This window comes from Arabidopsis thaliana, chromosome 4, assembly GCF_000001735.4.
Source record: "Arabidopsis thaliana chromosome 4, partial sequence".
Taxonomy (NCBI): domain Eukaryota; kingdom Viridiplantae; phylum Streptophyta; class Magnoliopsida; order Brassicales; family Brassicaceae; genus Arabidopsis; species Arabidopsis thaliana.
In genome coordinates, this window is record NC_003075.7 from 5,456,664 (window position 1) to 5,472,643 (window position 15,980).

Here is a 15,980-nt window from a genome sequence, read left to right on the forward strand (position 1 = left end):
CACCCTTATATATAACCCATGCAAGTTTGGGTGGGTAATACGTACGAATACTTTTTCAGTTTTTCTCGTTTTTTTGTTTTTTTGGCCGATCGTTGTTTGTTTATTTCTAAATAAAACAAATAAATAATATATTTATATTATATGAATTTTGATGGAGGTAATCTATATTCCAAATCATAAATATGTTGGAAAGTTTTAAAAAAAAAAGAAATATGTTGGAAAGTTTTAAAAAAAAAAAGAAATATGTTGGAAAGTTTAAGACGTCCATAAAAAACGTTAAAAAAAAAAGAAAAATATTTAACTTGAAATAATTATATAAAATATATGTGACATATTTACCAGTCTTTGCATTTTGGCATTCATAATTTTTTTTTTTGTAAGCGTACCATGTCTCGTTTTTATTATTTAAAATCTACTAATTCAAAAAGTGGGAAATAACAAAAGATAATGAGTATTAGTTTATGACTTATGAGATAGGGAACAGTCAAATGTTTGAAAAATTAAACGCAGACGTAAATAACTGAGGAGTGATTTATCAATTTTGGAGGACACATGGCAGTTAGTAATTGTGTGTCATGTTTCAACGGTAGACATTGATCCAAGTTTTTGATTGGGGTCAGTTGCATTTAAAATTTAAATGAATTGACAATAATATGTAAACAAAAATACAAATGAAAATGACATTCATGTAAACTCCGATTTGTTGCCAAGACATCTGGCTCAAAGTCAAAGTAGAATTGTTGATGCGATGAGAAGTTTTGTTTTCAAAATATGTATTTTAAAGTACCACCTGTTGCTATACAATTCATTGAGATTATATAACACTACTAGTAGAAATAAGCTTACCACAATTCAACATGTAGCGACTATCTGAAGAAAACATCCACTATTACGAAGTGATCTCTCGCATCAATCATTATACCAAATACAATTTATGGTGAATGAATAAAATCATCAGAAACTCTATATGTGTGCACAAAATTGCAACCACATGTTCTATAATAAGGAGCAATATCAGATTTAGTTAGAAGGAGGGGTTGCTTTCAAACTGTTTGTAATTAAGAGGCAGCAACTCTACCACTCAAGTTTTGATATGTCCCATTTCATTACATTATGAATAACTCATCTTGTTGATTGAGTACATGTGTCACCTTTATTTCCGTTAAATTGGAGTAATACATTAGTCAATATATAGTCAGTATCTTATATTCTTACATGGAGCAATATCTACAATTTAAGTAATAAATGAGGGAACCGCGCTCGTCCATAATTGCTTTCGTTGAACACAGCCAAAGATTATAGTATACATTTTGGCTCGATAACTATTTTTAATTATTCATATGGTGGATAGGCATTAACCAATCTATGCTAAATAGGTATTTTACGTTGAAATCACCATGAATCACTTGTGCTTAAGCGCATGATTCCAACTCAAAATTGATACTAACTTTGACTATGTGAAAAAGCTAGTTATTCTCATTCATAAATATTTCAACGTAAATAACCAATTTTGCATGTGTTTATAGTTTCAAAAGTTCTAGTTCACTAGCATCAACGAGGGAAATTTATCATCCATCTGACTAATTTATATTCAACTAATAGTTGCTATTGTTAAGGCCGGAATATGAGATTGTGTTTTAATAGATTTTACTTGGATTACGATCTGATTTAAGCTGAGAATGATATATAAACTATGTAGGATATAGAACAACGCTTATATAATTTTTACAATTATGACGTCGATGAAGTTAGGTTTTAAGAAGTCCATTTACCTTTTATTGATTAAATCAAATATATACATATGTAACGACACAGTTTCTTTGGCACATTCGCTAAGCTTTTTATTTTACTTTTGTAAAAAGCAACTTTTGTCAACTTAAGACAAATTAGTAGGTGACGAAAGATTGTGATTTATATGCATGCGCTCGACTGATATTGTATTGCTTTTTTCATGGTAGATCGAATCTGATTAAGTCCTTTCAATTTTTCCGCAATTCTCAACTACCACTAGACTAGAGTTGTATGGGCCAAAGTTTTCTTCCACTCGGTTAAGGTTCTAAAACTTTCATAACAATGTATCAAAATATTAAAGAATGAAATCATATGTCACAGTTTTATTAACGGACTTGTGGTTTATGTATGATTTCCAATATTTAAAGTTGATGGTTAACTCTCAAATCTTATGACGTCTTTCTAAGCCCAAGTCAACTCTCCTACTAATATGATATTGTCCGTTTTGAGCCAAGTGGCCAAGCCCGCGCGGATTTATTTTTGTCTTCTTTCCAAAAGGTATCACTACTAATTGGAATTAAACATGATTTATATATTAGACTAATATTTTCTAATTTTTTGATGTGAGACGTTGGTTTGTCTCCCAATAATTATCTCCTCAAACCAAACCCCGAACTTTAGGCCCTCCCCTCAAGCAAAACCTTAGCACCAGGCTCTGGCATTCCTTATTTGCAAGGACAACTTGAAGCACTCTTCTTATCGTGTTACATTGAGAACTCTTTCCATACCGAACATGGAGCCCAAACCCACCTCTTTAGGTCCACGTTTTTTTACATAGGCTCTAATATCAATTGTTGGACTCTCCAAGCCCAAATATTTTTCTCTAATATGATATTGTCCGCTTTAAACCAAGAGGCCAAGCCCACACGAATTTGTTTTTGAACTCGTAAACATAAACATGAAAAGAACACTATTTTATATTTAAATTAATTTAATAAATGCTCTTTTCTATAAATGGCTACACATATTTTTTCTCAGAAACTATAAATCAGTATTTCCTCTTACTGATATGAAATAGAATATAATTTATTTCAAAAATATCTAAACATTACTTAATATATACAATTATAGCTAGTTTTCTATATTATTATAATAATATGAAATATAAATAAATCAATTACAACTACAAAAGAATTTAAACATTTCTCAATATATAATAAACAACAATTAAAACTTATTTTACAATATTATTTTGAACCATTCCCGTGTGACTGTCTCTAGTATGATATATCTAAGGTTTTTTAAATCATATGCAACGATTTCAATTATTTTTTTCTAGGCTATATGTATGACTTAATATATTCGCTTAGAACTTCTCTTTTGGTTTTTGTCGTCAACCATTAAAAACATAATTTTATGAACTGAACAAAGTGAACCTTGAATATTTTTTACGGGGTTTATATGCTTAAGCTTCATATTGATTATATAGCAAACGTTGCAAAGGCTGTTTCTATAAACGAAACCCTACATCAAGATGATGAAGTCATCTCTATAACTATACCAATGTGTACGACTTAGAGTTTCGTTTATAGAAGAAGCATGTTCATGTATCGGATCATACATTTCAAAAACACGGTTTGATACGGCAACGACGACGACCTTTGAGGTTGATGAAGAAGAACGTGTCCCAATCGATTCAGGTGACTTTGAGTTTGTCTCCTACATGGACTGAGCTTAATTTTGATAGTTGCACATATTCTTCTTATAAGAACGTTTATGATGTCCTGTAAATCCCTGTTTCATGTGTCTTTTGTGTTTATCAATATGTTTTGTGTGGATTAGTGACTAGTTCTTTTTCTTCACAACGTTTTATATAGTAAGAGTCATGTTTTTCACAATATGGAAGTTAGAGTTGGAGCTTTATATGTGGCAGGAACATCCAGAGTTCTCCTATGTGATCTTTTGTGCTTCACCATCACAAAGCTCTAATACTAAGGTAAACATGTTACATATCTCTGTTTTGTAATGTTTTTTTACTTTAGAAAATCTAGCTAAAGTCAAGTGTTTTGTAATGTTTTTGACATGTTACATATCTCTGTTTTGCAATGTTCAAGTCAAGAGTTTAAGTTTCAGTTCAACTCTTGACAAATGCGACAAGATTTGACATGATATTGTTGGTGTCTCACAGGAAAAGTCACCAAGCAGTCTGTAACTTGAAAAACGAATTTAAAATCAAGAAGCAAGACTCTGAGATCTATGCTGCTAAGGTAAACATGTCACATATATATGTTTTGTACTGTTTTAGAATTTCTGTTTTAAGTACTTTTGACTTAAATGTTTTAAGTACTTCAAGCTAATACATAACGTTTCACAATATTCCTTGAAGCTAACACTTCATAGAAACAAGGTACAACTTCGTCAATCAACCAAACATAAGTTCTTCTGCCTCTAAAGACCGTGGGCCGGTCTGTCTAACTGTTGGGCTTTGCGGGGCGGGTTAGGACTCACTTTTCAAGACCGCGGTCGTCTGCGGTCCGGTTCGTCGCGGATCAATGGAAAAGCGAGCATGTTGCGGTCGGTCCGTTCGGTCGCGGGCACGCCCGTCTACCATCTCTAAAGTTATGTAAACCAAAATTCAATTCTTTTGTTTCACAATTACTACTCAAACTACATTTTTCATAGTTTTTTTTTAATAAAACTCGGTGTTATTAGTTATACTATTTGTAAATATCTTGTAATCTTAAGGTTATGGAACTAATAAAACCTCATATAAATTAATAATCGATAAATTAATACCCGATAAATTAATACATTTTTTCTGTCCTAAATTTTGTTTTTGGATCAATTGATAAATTAAGAAAATACCATAGTCTCATCTATATTAAATTATTAATTTATGGAAATTTTACTGTGTATAGTTTTAGGAAAAATATAAAAATAATAACAATTTTCTTAATTTCACAAAAAATTACTAAAATTCACGTTTAGTTGGAAATTTACGAACCGAAGTATTGGGCCTTAATGGTCTTGGGCCAACATCAATCTCTCGCCGTCAAGGTTACATTTATCGCCGCCGCTGAGACCGCCACCTAAGGGCCGTCTCCTCCGCAATCTCTAACCGAAACTCTCTCATCTCCTGGTAAGCTCGATTTTCTTATCAATTCGATCTCATATGATGTCGATCTGTTTCTACTGAAGCTAAATCTTGCGAAATCGATCTTTGTTTTGTTCTGAGATTTAGGGTTTCACGAATTTGTATTCTAGGGCTTTTCTCGATTAATCATTTCTATTGTTATTTGTTCTTATTGGTTCTTATGCTTTTGGGTACAGAAAGATATCGACTTTTTGTTGACTCTGTATGCAAATTTGTCAAAAGACAAAACTTTGTAACAGTTTACTCTCTTTCGTGCTTGTGTTTATGTATGAACAATAGCTTCGCTATTGGGATTGTTGATTTCACCACACTTGATTAAGTATGTACATACTATTGAAAATGTTATAGTTCGTTAAAATGTGCAATCTTCGAATTTCTCTAGCGTCCATTGTTCATGTTGGTGTGTTTATGTTGATATACTCACCCACACACACATCAATGATATGCATTGTACATAATGCATTTTGTTGTTGTCTCTTTAAGATTTTAGCTATTGAGGATCGATTAGGGGAAGTAGCTCTTTTCCTTTCCTTTTCTGGTGAATACTAATGATGCAAAGCTTGAATCTAATCCCTGTATTATTTTGTGCTGCAGAGACAGATAGCTAATTTGATTGAGTTTGGTTACTTGCAAGTGCAAATATGTCGGTCACAGCGGGAGTGAGTGAATCTGCAATTGCTGTAAGGGAGAAACTAAAAGGTGGTATTGGACAGACTAAAGTAAGAAGGTATTGGCCAGGAAAAGCTCCGGAGTGGGCTGAGGAAGCTGAAGAAGATGATGATGTTAGGATGCAGAAGTTTTCTGTTTTGGATAGAGCTTTTCCAAAGAATGATGATTTGGGTGTTGCTAGGAAGGATGATCCAAGGCTGCGGCGTTTAGCTCAGACTAAAGTTGAAAACCGTGACGAAGTTAGAGCTGATCATCGGCGTATTAGACAGGCTGAGATTATATCTACGGAAGAAGAAGAATCGAGGAATCAAGAGAATAGAGACGAGGATGATGATGAAGATGCCTTGGAAGAAAGAAGAAGAAGAATTAAGGAGAAGAATCTTAGACGAGCACAAGAGGAGGCTGCTTTACTTCCTTTAGAAGAAGAAGATGAGATACAAGAGGAAGAAGAGGAGGAGGAGGAGTCTGAGTACGAGACTGATTCGGAAGATGATATGCCTGGTATTGCCTTGATTAAGCCTGTTTTTGTACCGAAAGCTGAGAGAGATACAATTGCAGAGCGAGAGAGGCTTGAGGCTGAAGAAGAAGCTCTTGAGGAATTAGCAAAGAGAAAATTGGAGCAAAGAAAAATAGAGACAAAGCAAATTGTGGTTGAGGAAGTTAGGAAAGATGAAGAGATACGGAAGAACATACTATTGGAGGAAGCTAATATTGGAGATGTGGAAACTGATGACGAACTCAATGAAGCTGAGGAGTATGAAGTTTGGAAGACACGAGAGATTGGTAGGATCAAGAGAGAAAGAGATGCAAGGGAAGCTATGCTGAGAGAGAGGGAAGAAATAGAGAAGTTGAGGAATATGACAGAGCAGGAGAGGAGAGATTGGGAGAGGAAGAATCCGAAACCTTCTTCAGCTCAACCGAAAAAGAAATGGAACTTTATGCAGAAATATTACCATAAGGGTGCCTTCTTCCAGGCAGATCCTGATGATGAGGCAGGTTCTGCTGGAACCGATGGTATATTTCAGCGCGACTTCTCTGCTCCAACCGGAGAAGATAGGTTGGACAAATCGATTCTCCCCAAAGTTATGCAAGTCAAGCACTTTGGTCGTAGTGGAAGAACTAAATGGACTCACCTTGTCAATGAAGACACAACAGATTGGAGTAACCCGTAAGTTCTTTGCTTTTAGCGTTTCTTTTCTTGCATCTTGGTTAGGCATAAACTTCATAGCTCTCATTTTAGGCTTCTGAAATCTGATTTATTTAGCGTTTGAGTAGAAACAGTAAGCTGGCAACTGAACTAAATTATTGCATGTGAATGTGAACCTGTTTGTGTTGGCATGAGCTGCTGATTTTGATAATAATACTTACATAAAATGAATGAATGTGCAGGTGGACTTCCAATGATCCTCTACGTGAAAAATACAACAAGAAAATGGCAGGCATGGATGCTCCAATCGCAAAACCAAAAGGGAGCAAGAAGATGAAAGATTGGGAGACTTAAACCGCACCAACATTTACTTTGTTTGTTTTTAAAATCCAATGATGCAGCAGTGGTATGTGGTAGTAAAAAAACATCGTAACATCTTACTCAGTTATGTCTCTGAGTCCTCTAAATCCTAGTAATTAAAAATATTGCTCAAAAGAATGAAGACCTAACATAATTCATTATATACTTAAAAACTTCATTGCACCTTTTGAGAGCAGGGACAAATTGTTGGAAGCATACAAAAAAATATGAATCCGACTTCACTAACCAAGAGAACCTCAAGTTTCCAAGACTTGAGTAGTGAGAGAACTAGAAAAGACTGTTGGTAACAAGAAAGACAACTAAGGGATCAAACCAACAAGTTATTTGTCGGTGATTCTTCTAATACTGATATAAGATAGATGATGAACCAACGAGAATGATAAGGACAAAAAGGAGAAGACATGTCATAGCCATCTTCATTCTCTCCCTCTGCTCATGATTTGCAGGTGGAGGCTTCATCCATCTCCAACGGCCCTCGGCTTCCTGATAATATAAGCGTATATTATTATCAGCACAATACAGAAAATTCGAGATCTGCTCACGTCTCACTCGCTAACTGTTATAATTGGAACTTACATCAAAATCCCATGATGGACTTTCCTTTCTCTCAAACAGGTCTGAGGCCGTTTCAAGCTCTGGAATATTAGGCAAAGGTCTTGGACGATCTCCACTCTCATCACTGCAATATTATCACAGTGTTAAACTCAGAATATCGAAAAGGTGCTTCTAAGAAGTAGACCAAACCTGTTCCATGGAGCTGGCTCATTGTCACATCTTACAAACAGGTAACGACAGACCTTAAATGAATCCTATGGAATGAGAAGAACATGTCAATGCATATAAAGGGCAGGGAAAAAATTACAAGCTTGTTTCACTATATGTGTGTACCGGGAATCTAGCTTTTCGCCAGCATTTCTCGATCCTGTATACACCATCATATCTCACTCCTTCCTTAGGGGCATATGCAGAATACCTATCCTTGTAAGACCTAGATTATGGAAACTGATATTAAGAGTTGTATCTATGGAACTTAGCATAACTCTATTCTTCATTCAATGCAAAGAAAAGCAATACATTTCACCTTTGTGGTACAACTTTCGATATCGGAAACTTAACGAAAAAATGAGAATGTGAGAGAGCAATGGAGTTTTGTTCTGCTAACCTGACAACTCGAACTGGATACCCCATTTCGCAACTAACTCTTAAAGCTTCATTCAAGTCTTCAAACTCCTGATCCTCGTTAGCGAAATGTCTCCCTCTACTGGGTGACACATCCACATATATTCAAGACGAAAACAAACAAAAGTATGTCAACAAACAGGACAATAGATACTTCTAAACACATGAGAGAAGTAAAATCTACATGAGTCAAATGGACCAAAAGCTAGGAGTAAAGAAAAGCAAACCTCCTTCCTGTGTATAGAAACCATTCTCCATGATCCTCGTCATCCTTATAACCTCCAGATATTACTACAGACTGAGCTCCATAGTCTTCTTGTCCAGCAATGCAAGAAACATGTGGCAAGTGAACCCCCCACTGCCGACACTCTACTCGATTCTCCCAGGATTCTCCAACTAAAACACCTTGGTTCCTGACAGGATCATGTTCAGCTGGTATAGGACCAAAGTGATCAAATGGTACGGTAACATATATCCTTGCAGCATTCTCCTCCCCGATTTTAGCGCGCTTGGTTCTAAAGGCATTCTCTGGGCCGTCTTGGTTGCTTGTAAAAGGAAAAAAATTTGCAGTACCAACACCAGCAGTTTTAGCAACTTTTACATAACGGATAACAGACACAAGAGACGAGTTAACACGAGGATTGGCAGCCATTTTGTCAGGAATTGTGCTACGACATGTAGCACAAATTTGATTCCCTTGATCAATCCACTTGTCAAAACATTTCAAGCAAAAGTTATGTCCACATAATATCTGAAAAGAAAAATACACATACAAGATTATCCATCAGCCTAACGTAATAGTCTTCATCTTTTTCTGAAATACTTATTTTGAAAAGAAGAAGTTAATACTTAAAAAACTGTAAACAATCACAAACTTTAACAACACCAACATGATAAATTTCAACTACACATATAAGTTAGGCTACTATACTACTATACTACTACTCTTATAAAGAAACAGCCCATATACTACAAAATTTAACAACACCAACTTGTCCAACACACATAATTTCAACATGATAAAGAAACAACCCATATACTACTACTCTTAACTAATAAATTTCATCTACACAATAGATTTGTTACCTTGAGAAGTAACTCAAAACTAACTAATGTCAAATCCAACCAAAAAGAGATACAAAAACAGGTATATAATAAGTATTAACTTAATTGAACTTAGCAATTCTGTTATCTATAAATGTAGTTCATCATAAATGGTAAGCACAAAAAGAAGGAATCTACTCCAAAATTGTGTGAAATTAGTAACTCAAGTGTAAACAATCATATACACTAACATTAACAAGTATAAGAGGCAAAACACAAAGCGAGAGAGAGAGAGAGAACGAACCGTGACGGGCCTATCAGGCAATTGATTACACAGAGAACAATTCAAGTCTTCACAAATCGCAGTAAACGCATCAACACCGTCATTGAGACTCGCGATTTCTCCGTCACTCTTATTATTCTCATCGGCTTCACAATCACCACTGAGTATCCGTTTCCTCTTTTTAGTCTCATCTGCGTCAGTCATAGATTCATCGGCCTTCGAGCCACCAGATTCGTCGGAAACAGGAAGAGGATCAACATCGCCGGAGCGATCAAGAGGAGACGAAAGGGAAGTCACGTGCGTAGGGGTAATGCACGTGCCGGAAGTGAGAGATTCCTCCGCCGTAGATACACAGTCGCATGGAAGCTGGTTGACACGCGTCATTTCGAAAGAGCAACGGCAAAGATCGGAGAGAGGAATGCTCTAGAGTCTAGAGAGTAGGGCTCTTTTATGAGAGGGACACGAAATGTGAAGAGGCGCGTTTTAAAAAAATTTGGGGAAGAGATGCCAAATTTTTTTATGGTATACACATTTACTTCAAAGTACTAAAAGTTGAATAGAAACAAAACTACCAACAAAGAAAGTTTGTTTCTATAAAAATTACTTTTTATATATTTAGAGTATAGATAATTACTTTATTTTGGTGAATATCATTAAATTGGATAATTAATATTATAGATTTTATTTTATGTATTTTAATTTCGAAAAATTATTCTCGTGACAACTATATATTATTTTTCCTTTATTTTTATGTTTTGCTCAGCAACTGTATTTTACTTTTATATTGTGTTTGTTCAAAATGAAATATGAGTAAATCTAATTTTAAACGTCTAGTAATTAATAAAAACTCTATAAGAGTTTTAATATACAAAAATAAAAATTAATTTTGATACATGTAAGAATAGAATTATAATATTATCTAAAACTAAATAAGTTAGTTGGTAAGCGGATATAACAATATGAACAACATTTTAAATATAGTGTGCAAATCGTTACAAATTATATTTGAAATGTTCGAAAAAACTGTTTATTTCTCCACGAAAACTATCACATCATGCCAACACCCAATAATTTGGGTTTATAGATTTAGAACTATTAACTCGGAGAAATTTAGATACATAATTTTTGTTTCAGGGAGAAATAGATTTATAACTTTTGTTTCGGAGATAAATAGATCGAGGTTATACTTTGGGCTCTATCTGGCATGATGCGATAGTTCTTGTTTTGGGAAATATAACGTTTTTCCGAAATGGTTCCATGAAAATTAGTTATAACAAATTTAGATGTGAAACAAATAAACTATTAGGAAAATATTAATAGAGTAGCTACTTCTTTTAGATGTTCTCGCTAATATCTTGGTGTTACGTTGAGAAATTAATTTTCCTTTTTTAATACTGACTTTTGTATAAATTGGTCTATAGATTGTGACTAATAAGTAATAAAAATACATTGTATGAAAATTTAAAATAAAAACCATCTTTTTTTATATATAAATATGAGCTTTTATTAATAACTTTTATTTACCTTTTTGGTGAAACAAAATTCATCATCATCTTTATTTTCACTATAAACAAGTGAGAACATATAATTGTATATACCACACAGTTTTTGTTTTATATATCACACATTTTTTGTTTATCTAATTCTTCTCATAAAAATATCAAAAATCGAAGAAACTCTAATTGGAGTCTAAATCTCTAATTCATTTCGATGGATGGAAAGATGAAGTTATCACAACAACAAAAATTTGATCCACGAAAGAACTTACTTTGTTATTCCAAAACATCACATAAATATTTGGGAAATTTACCATAATGACCCATATTTTGTGTTTTGTTATTAGAATGACATGCCCAAAATATTGGTTATATGGGCAATAATTATGTCTACAATACCATTGTTTTGCTTTGTATGAAAAAATAATATTACAAGAATGCCATTAATAAAAAGTATTTATTTTCAAAAACGCAGAAATTTATTTACGATACTGACACTTCGCCTTTTTGTTCGATTTTGTTAAATTTGAGGTTCTTGTTACGACATATTTATTTTGGACCACATATTTTTTGGTTCACCATAGATTTTGTTCGAAAGTTTTTTTTGCAGCACCACAAACTTCTTTCGATATAGTTATAACAGATTTGTAATATCTCGCAGATTTATTGTATGTAATCTTCTCAAATTTTCCTAAATCTTTAATATTTTGAATTGTTGTGTAACCTATCATTTTTTCATGACTAAAAACAAGTCATGACAGTTTTGTTTTTCGGATCCAAAGGATAACATATTTTCTCATGTGATGTTATGTTATTGTCCAATTTGTTTATGATTAGGATAATCTTTTTAGTGATGACAGACTTTTTGTTGGTATAATTTTTTGAATTTCAATACATCTAGTTACATGAGACTTATGCTGCAAATAGTGATTAAGAAATTGAACCAATTGAATAAGTTGAATAATGATAAGTTGAATAACTATAAGTTGAATAATAAAAATAAGCTGAATGAGATGAATAAGTTCCAGAGAAGTAAAAAGTATGTTAAATGGTGACTATTTAGCTCAATAGTTAAATAAAGAGAAAGTTTTTAAGTGTTTTGAACTAGTGGTTGATAAATTTAAACTGTTGAGACTCTCCCAGGCACTATTTTCGAGACTTTTTTCCCAATCGTTCTGTCCGACGCCGGCAAAGCTTATGCTTGCCGGCGTCGGGATATCTCGACCCCCTCCAACTTTGTTTCCTTAAAGCTTTTTTCTTTGTGTCAATCTTGGCTTTTTACTCAATCATCTCGAACCCTCTTTCTTGTGTTGATGTTTGAAGACAATCTAATACTTTGCGACAGAGCTAGGAGGAGGATTCCGGCGAACCTCCGTCCACTTCACCCTCTGGACTCAGCACAAAGCTCGAAATTAACACAAGATGAACCCTCTAAATCAAGCGGCGCCTCATCGTCCAAAACAAAGATCTACTATATCGTTGTCTTTGTCATAGCCCTTCGTTATGGATCTAACTCAGCTTCCTCTGAAGCACCGATTCACTGAACATCGGTGATAGTAAGGAATTCACCTCTCCATGCGCTTCTACTTGATCCTCTATGTCTCAAAGTCGAGATATCGGAGAGTTGCTTTTTGTTTGGGAGCAATGGCTCGACGGAGAGGGTGACGGCGAGCGGCAAAACCCTAATCTCGAAGGTGTTCTCTCTCTACGGGCCGGACCCATTTCGCCAGCTGGATCCTAACCTCACAATTATCTCACCAAGGCCCAATGATTGTTCAGGCCCAACTTACTCACCACATTGGCCCAGGTCTGTTATTTTAAAAGCTAATTCAAGCCCAAATTGTTTTAAGTCTAGTTCCTTTGTATTAGTTGGTTGTGGACTCCAATCTTGCAAAGTAGCGACACCTTCTGTTTGGCCTATTAGTTACCATGGTAAGGGTCTAAAGAAATCTTTAGGTTGGTTTTCATACGGGAATTTTAGTCTCAATCAAATCTATATAGATTACAAGCTTTTTCCAGAAGGATCTGCTCTTCGAATTTCGTTAACGACAGGATTATATCTTGGACCGTTACTTGCGTCTTATTCGGAGAGTTTGTCGAGGACGCACGACATCGCTTCCTTCTGGATCATACGCACCCCAATCAAACAACCACAAGTTAGACTTGTTCAATCCCTGACTTGGCCTCCTACCGTCTCGCAACCTATTGAGTGTGTTTGGCAAGTCTTGGATCCTTGTATTAAAGCTCTTCAACGAATTCTACTCGTCCTTGAGGGTCTGCGGTTTGCAATCAACCCCTTTATGGAGATTTTATTGATGCAGCCATCCTCCTTTATGGAGAGAAAAAGTTGTTCTCCTTTATGGAGAGAACCATTCCTTCATGTCTGTTTTTCCTAACCATTCTTCTGACTTGTGTAGAAGATGTAATGCGTCTTGACCCGGCGAGACCTACGGTTATGGAGTCCTTTTTAACGTCACGTTGTCGTATGACAGTGACCACTCATCAACCTCCCGAATTGTTCGTGGAAGTGCTTGCGACCAACCATGACGTTGCTTGTGGCAAGATGCTCTTTAGCTCATGTCTCCAATTGTTTGTGGATCTACAGTCGTTTTATCCTAATTATCTATATGTTGCATCGACGTGTGCTTTGTCTTTGAGTTTCAAAGCTTTGATGTTCTGGGAACTCTTTTCTATCTTTGTAATATTTTGCTTCGGTTGAATGAATGAAATCATGCTTTTGTCAAAAAAAAAAAAAAAAAGTTAAATAAAGAGAAATATTATCACATGGAAGACCATATTTATCAACTCCAACAAGGTAGGAAGACCATATCTATCACTAATTCCAAATATTTATCAAAAAAAACAAAATATAAACTATAAAAACTTAGGATTTTCAATCGCGAGGCTTGGCTGAAATCCTTAGCGTGAAACACTTTTGGCAATCTGCTCGGCTGAAAGAATGTTGTAATCCATTCTTCCATATTTTGATAAACCCTCGACAATCCAACGTTTTCCGAAACAAAAGAATATTAGATGGAGCAGAATTTGCAAATATCCACATTGATATGATTCTTTTGTCACTCTTCTCTGCTAACACTTTCTTTTGCATTTTGACGTAGTTCATCTCGAATCTTGTCAATTCTACAATTTTTTGGATCAAATGTCTATATAATTTACTGAAATTTGCTCAGATTGACTCTAATTTTAACAAAAATAACTAGAATGACTCCTCTTGGCAATGATTAACTAAAATGACTCCAATTTTAAGTAAAAAGACCAATTAACCTTAATCAACCTTAATACCATATTTTTAGCAAAAAAAAAACAAATTATGAATCAAATAAATTAAAAATATAAATGAATAAGATCCCGAAAAAAACTGGATCTTATTGATATGAAAAAATATAAATTAAGAATATAAATTGAAAAATATAAATTAAGATTATATTAAAAATATAAATTAAAAATATAAATTGATAAAAGGAAACGCAATCAAAAGATCTTATTGAAATAGTTGATATGTGTAGAATAAGGAAAAAAACCAAAAATTTTGATTTTAGAAAAATATACACTTTATTGTCAATTTAATGCATTAAACATCAAATATGGAAATAACATAAACAAATCTGCCGTAAGAAAACCCTAGGCGTTACGAGAATATTCCTTGACTCAAATATGGTAATATTTCGGAAAAATCTGTCAGCTAATAAAAGTCTGTCGTAACGTTTTCAAAAAAAAAAAAAAAAAAAATCCAGTCAAACCGGATTTAACATACAATCAGACCGGGAAATAATTTAATTGAGGGCTAGTTAATAAATCTCATATAACAAAAAATTTCGAAATTTTAAAAATAAATCTGCCAAAAAAAGTCTGTTATTACTAAAAAGGTTATTCTAGTCATAAACAAATCGGCCATAACATTGACATGAGTAAATCTGTTATGCTTTGACACTGAAAAACAAAACTGTCATCACTAAAAACAAATCTGTTATCACTATGTGACTGTGTAGTAATTTTTTTTTTTAACAAAAATCTGTTGTAAAACACCAGATTTGTTAACAAGTTAATTAAATCTGTGATTACACAAAACAACTCTGTCATGCCTATATAACATTTTTCGAGGTTAACAAATCTGTTATAACACAACAGATTTTTGGGTGCAAATAGAAAATCTGTTGCCACCATAAAGAAAAATCTGTGGTCCGGAAAACAAATCAGTGACAGATTTGGTTTCAACATTCTTACTTTTGAAATTTAAATAAAATCTGTGGAGACTATATGAAACAAATCAGTCACGGTTAAAAAATCTGCGAAAAAAAAAAATCTGGCGTAACATAACACAGTAAAGTCTGTGGTACAAGACAAGTCTGTTGTAAAAAATCTGTGGTTGACCAACAAATCTGTGATCGATAACAAATCCGTCGCAACAAGAGCCACAGATTTACCAAAAACGACGATGGCATTTTCGTAAATAAATGTGGTTTTATTGCCTTGCTGGAATTAAAGAGTAATGGCATTTCTGTAATATTATTTTTCTCTGTAAAGGAAAACAAGGATAATTTAGGTATAATTATTACTCAAATAACTCATATTTTTAGCATTCCTTTTGGGTCATTATGTATAAAATATGGGTTACTCTAGTAAATTTCTCTATAATTTATTTATAAAATTTATTTAGTTTTTATATATAGTATAATAATGTAAAATATTAATAAATAAGTAAAAGTCGCATAATTTGTCATTTTTTATATATGCAATCTAAAAGACTAATATATTTAGTTTGAAGTATTAATTATTTTTACAGAAATCATGGATGTTTCTTAATCAACTAAGCCACCGGTAGAAGTCATTAGAAATCTTCACCTTTTATATGCTTTTTTGAACTCATCAAGTTTG

At 33.8% G+C, this 15,980-nt stretch overlaps 3 protein-coding genes across 9 annotated transcripts; 2 read left to right on the top strand and 1 right to left on the bottom strand.

Annotated features, from left to right (window-relative positions):
* Positions 1–4,734: 4,734 nt before the first annotated feature.
* AT4G08580 (microfibrillar-associated protein-like protein) lies at positions 4,735–7,244 on the top strand. 2 transcript variants are annotated; one of them, NM_116927.5, is made up of 3 exons: positions 4,735–4,870; positions 5,480–6,722; positions 6,944–7,244. In NM_116927.5, the coding sequence occupies exons 2-3, from the start codon at positions 5,527–5,529 to the stop codon at positions 7,053–7,055; spliced, it is 1,308 nt and encodes a 435-aa protein (NP_192598.1). In that variant the 5' UTR covers positions 4,735–4,870; positions 5,480–5,526; the 3' UTR covers positions 7,056–7,244. The 2 variants fall into 2 exon arrangements, with proteins under 2 accessions (NP_192598.1, NP_001328706.1); NM_001340596.1 differs by having other exon boundaries at positions 4,771–6,722.
* Positions 7,131–10,084, bottom strand: ORTHL (ORTHRUS-like protein). Of its 6 annotated transcripts, none has more exons than NM_116928.4 (7): positions 9,610–10,084; positions 8,489–9,012; positions 8,245–8,343; positions 7,971–8,070; positions 7,827–7,891; positions 7,659–7,761; positions 7,131–7,565 (listed from the first exon to the last, which is right to left on the bottom strand). In NM_116928.4, exons 1-7 carry the CDS (start codon positions 9,970–9,972, stop codon positions 7,422–7,424), a joined length of 1,398 nt encoding a protein of 465 aa, NP_192599.2. In that variant the 5' UTR covers positions 9,973–10,084; the 3' UTR covers positions 7,131–7,421. The 6 variants fall into 6 exon arrangements, with proteins under 6 accessions (NP_192599.2, NP_001328494.1, NP_001328497.1 ...); NM_001084888.1 differs by having other exon boundaries at positions 7,237–7,565; positions 8,245–8,340; positions 9,610–10,007; NM_001340597.1 differs by having other exon boundaries at positions 7,659–7,891.
* A 2,597-nt stretch (positions 10,085–12,681) lies between these two features.
* AT4G08593 (uncharacterized protein) lies at positions 12,682–13,803 on the top strand (the record flags this gene model as incomplete). The annotated part of the gene is made up of 4 exons (NM_148295.1): positions 12,682–12,778; positions 12,954–13,016; positions 13,104–13,358; positions 13,406–13,803. The coding sequence occupies 4 exons, from the start codon at positions 12,682–12,684 to the stop codon at positions 13,801–13,803; spliced, it is 813 nt and encodes a 270-aa protein (NP_680661.1).
* Positions 13,804–15,980: the final 2,177 nt, after the last annotated feature.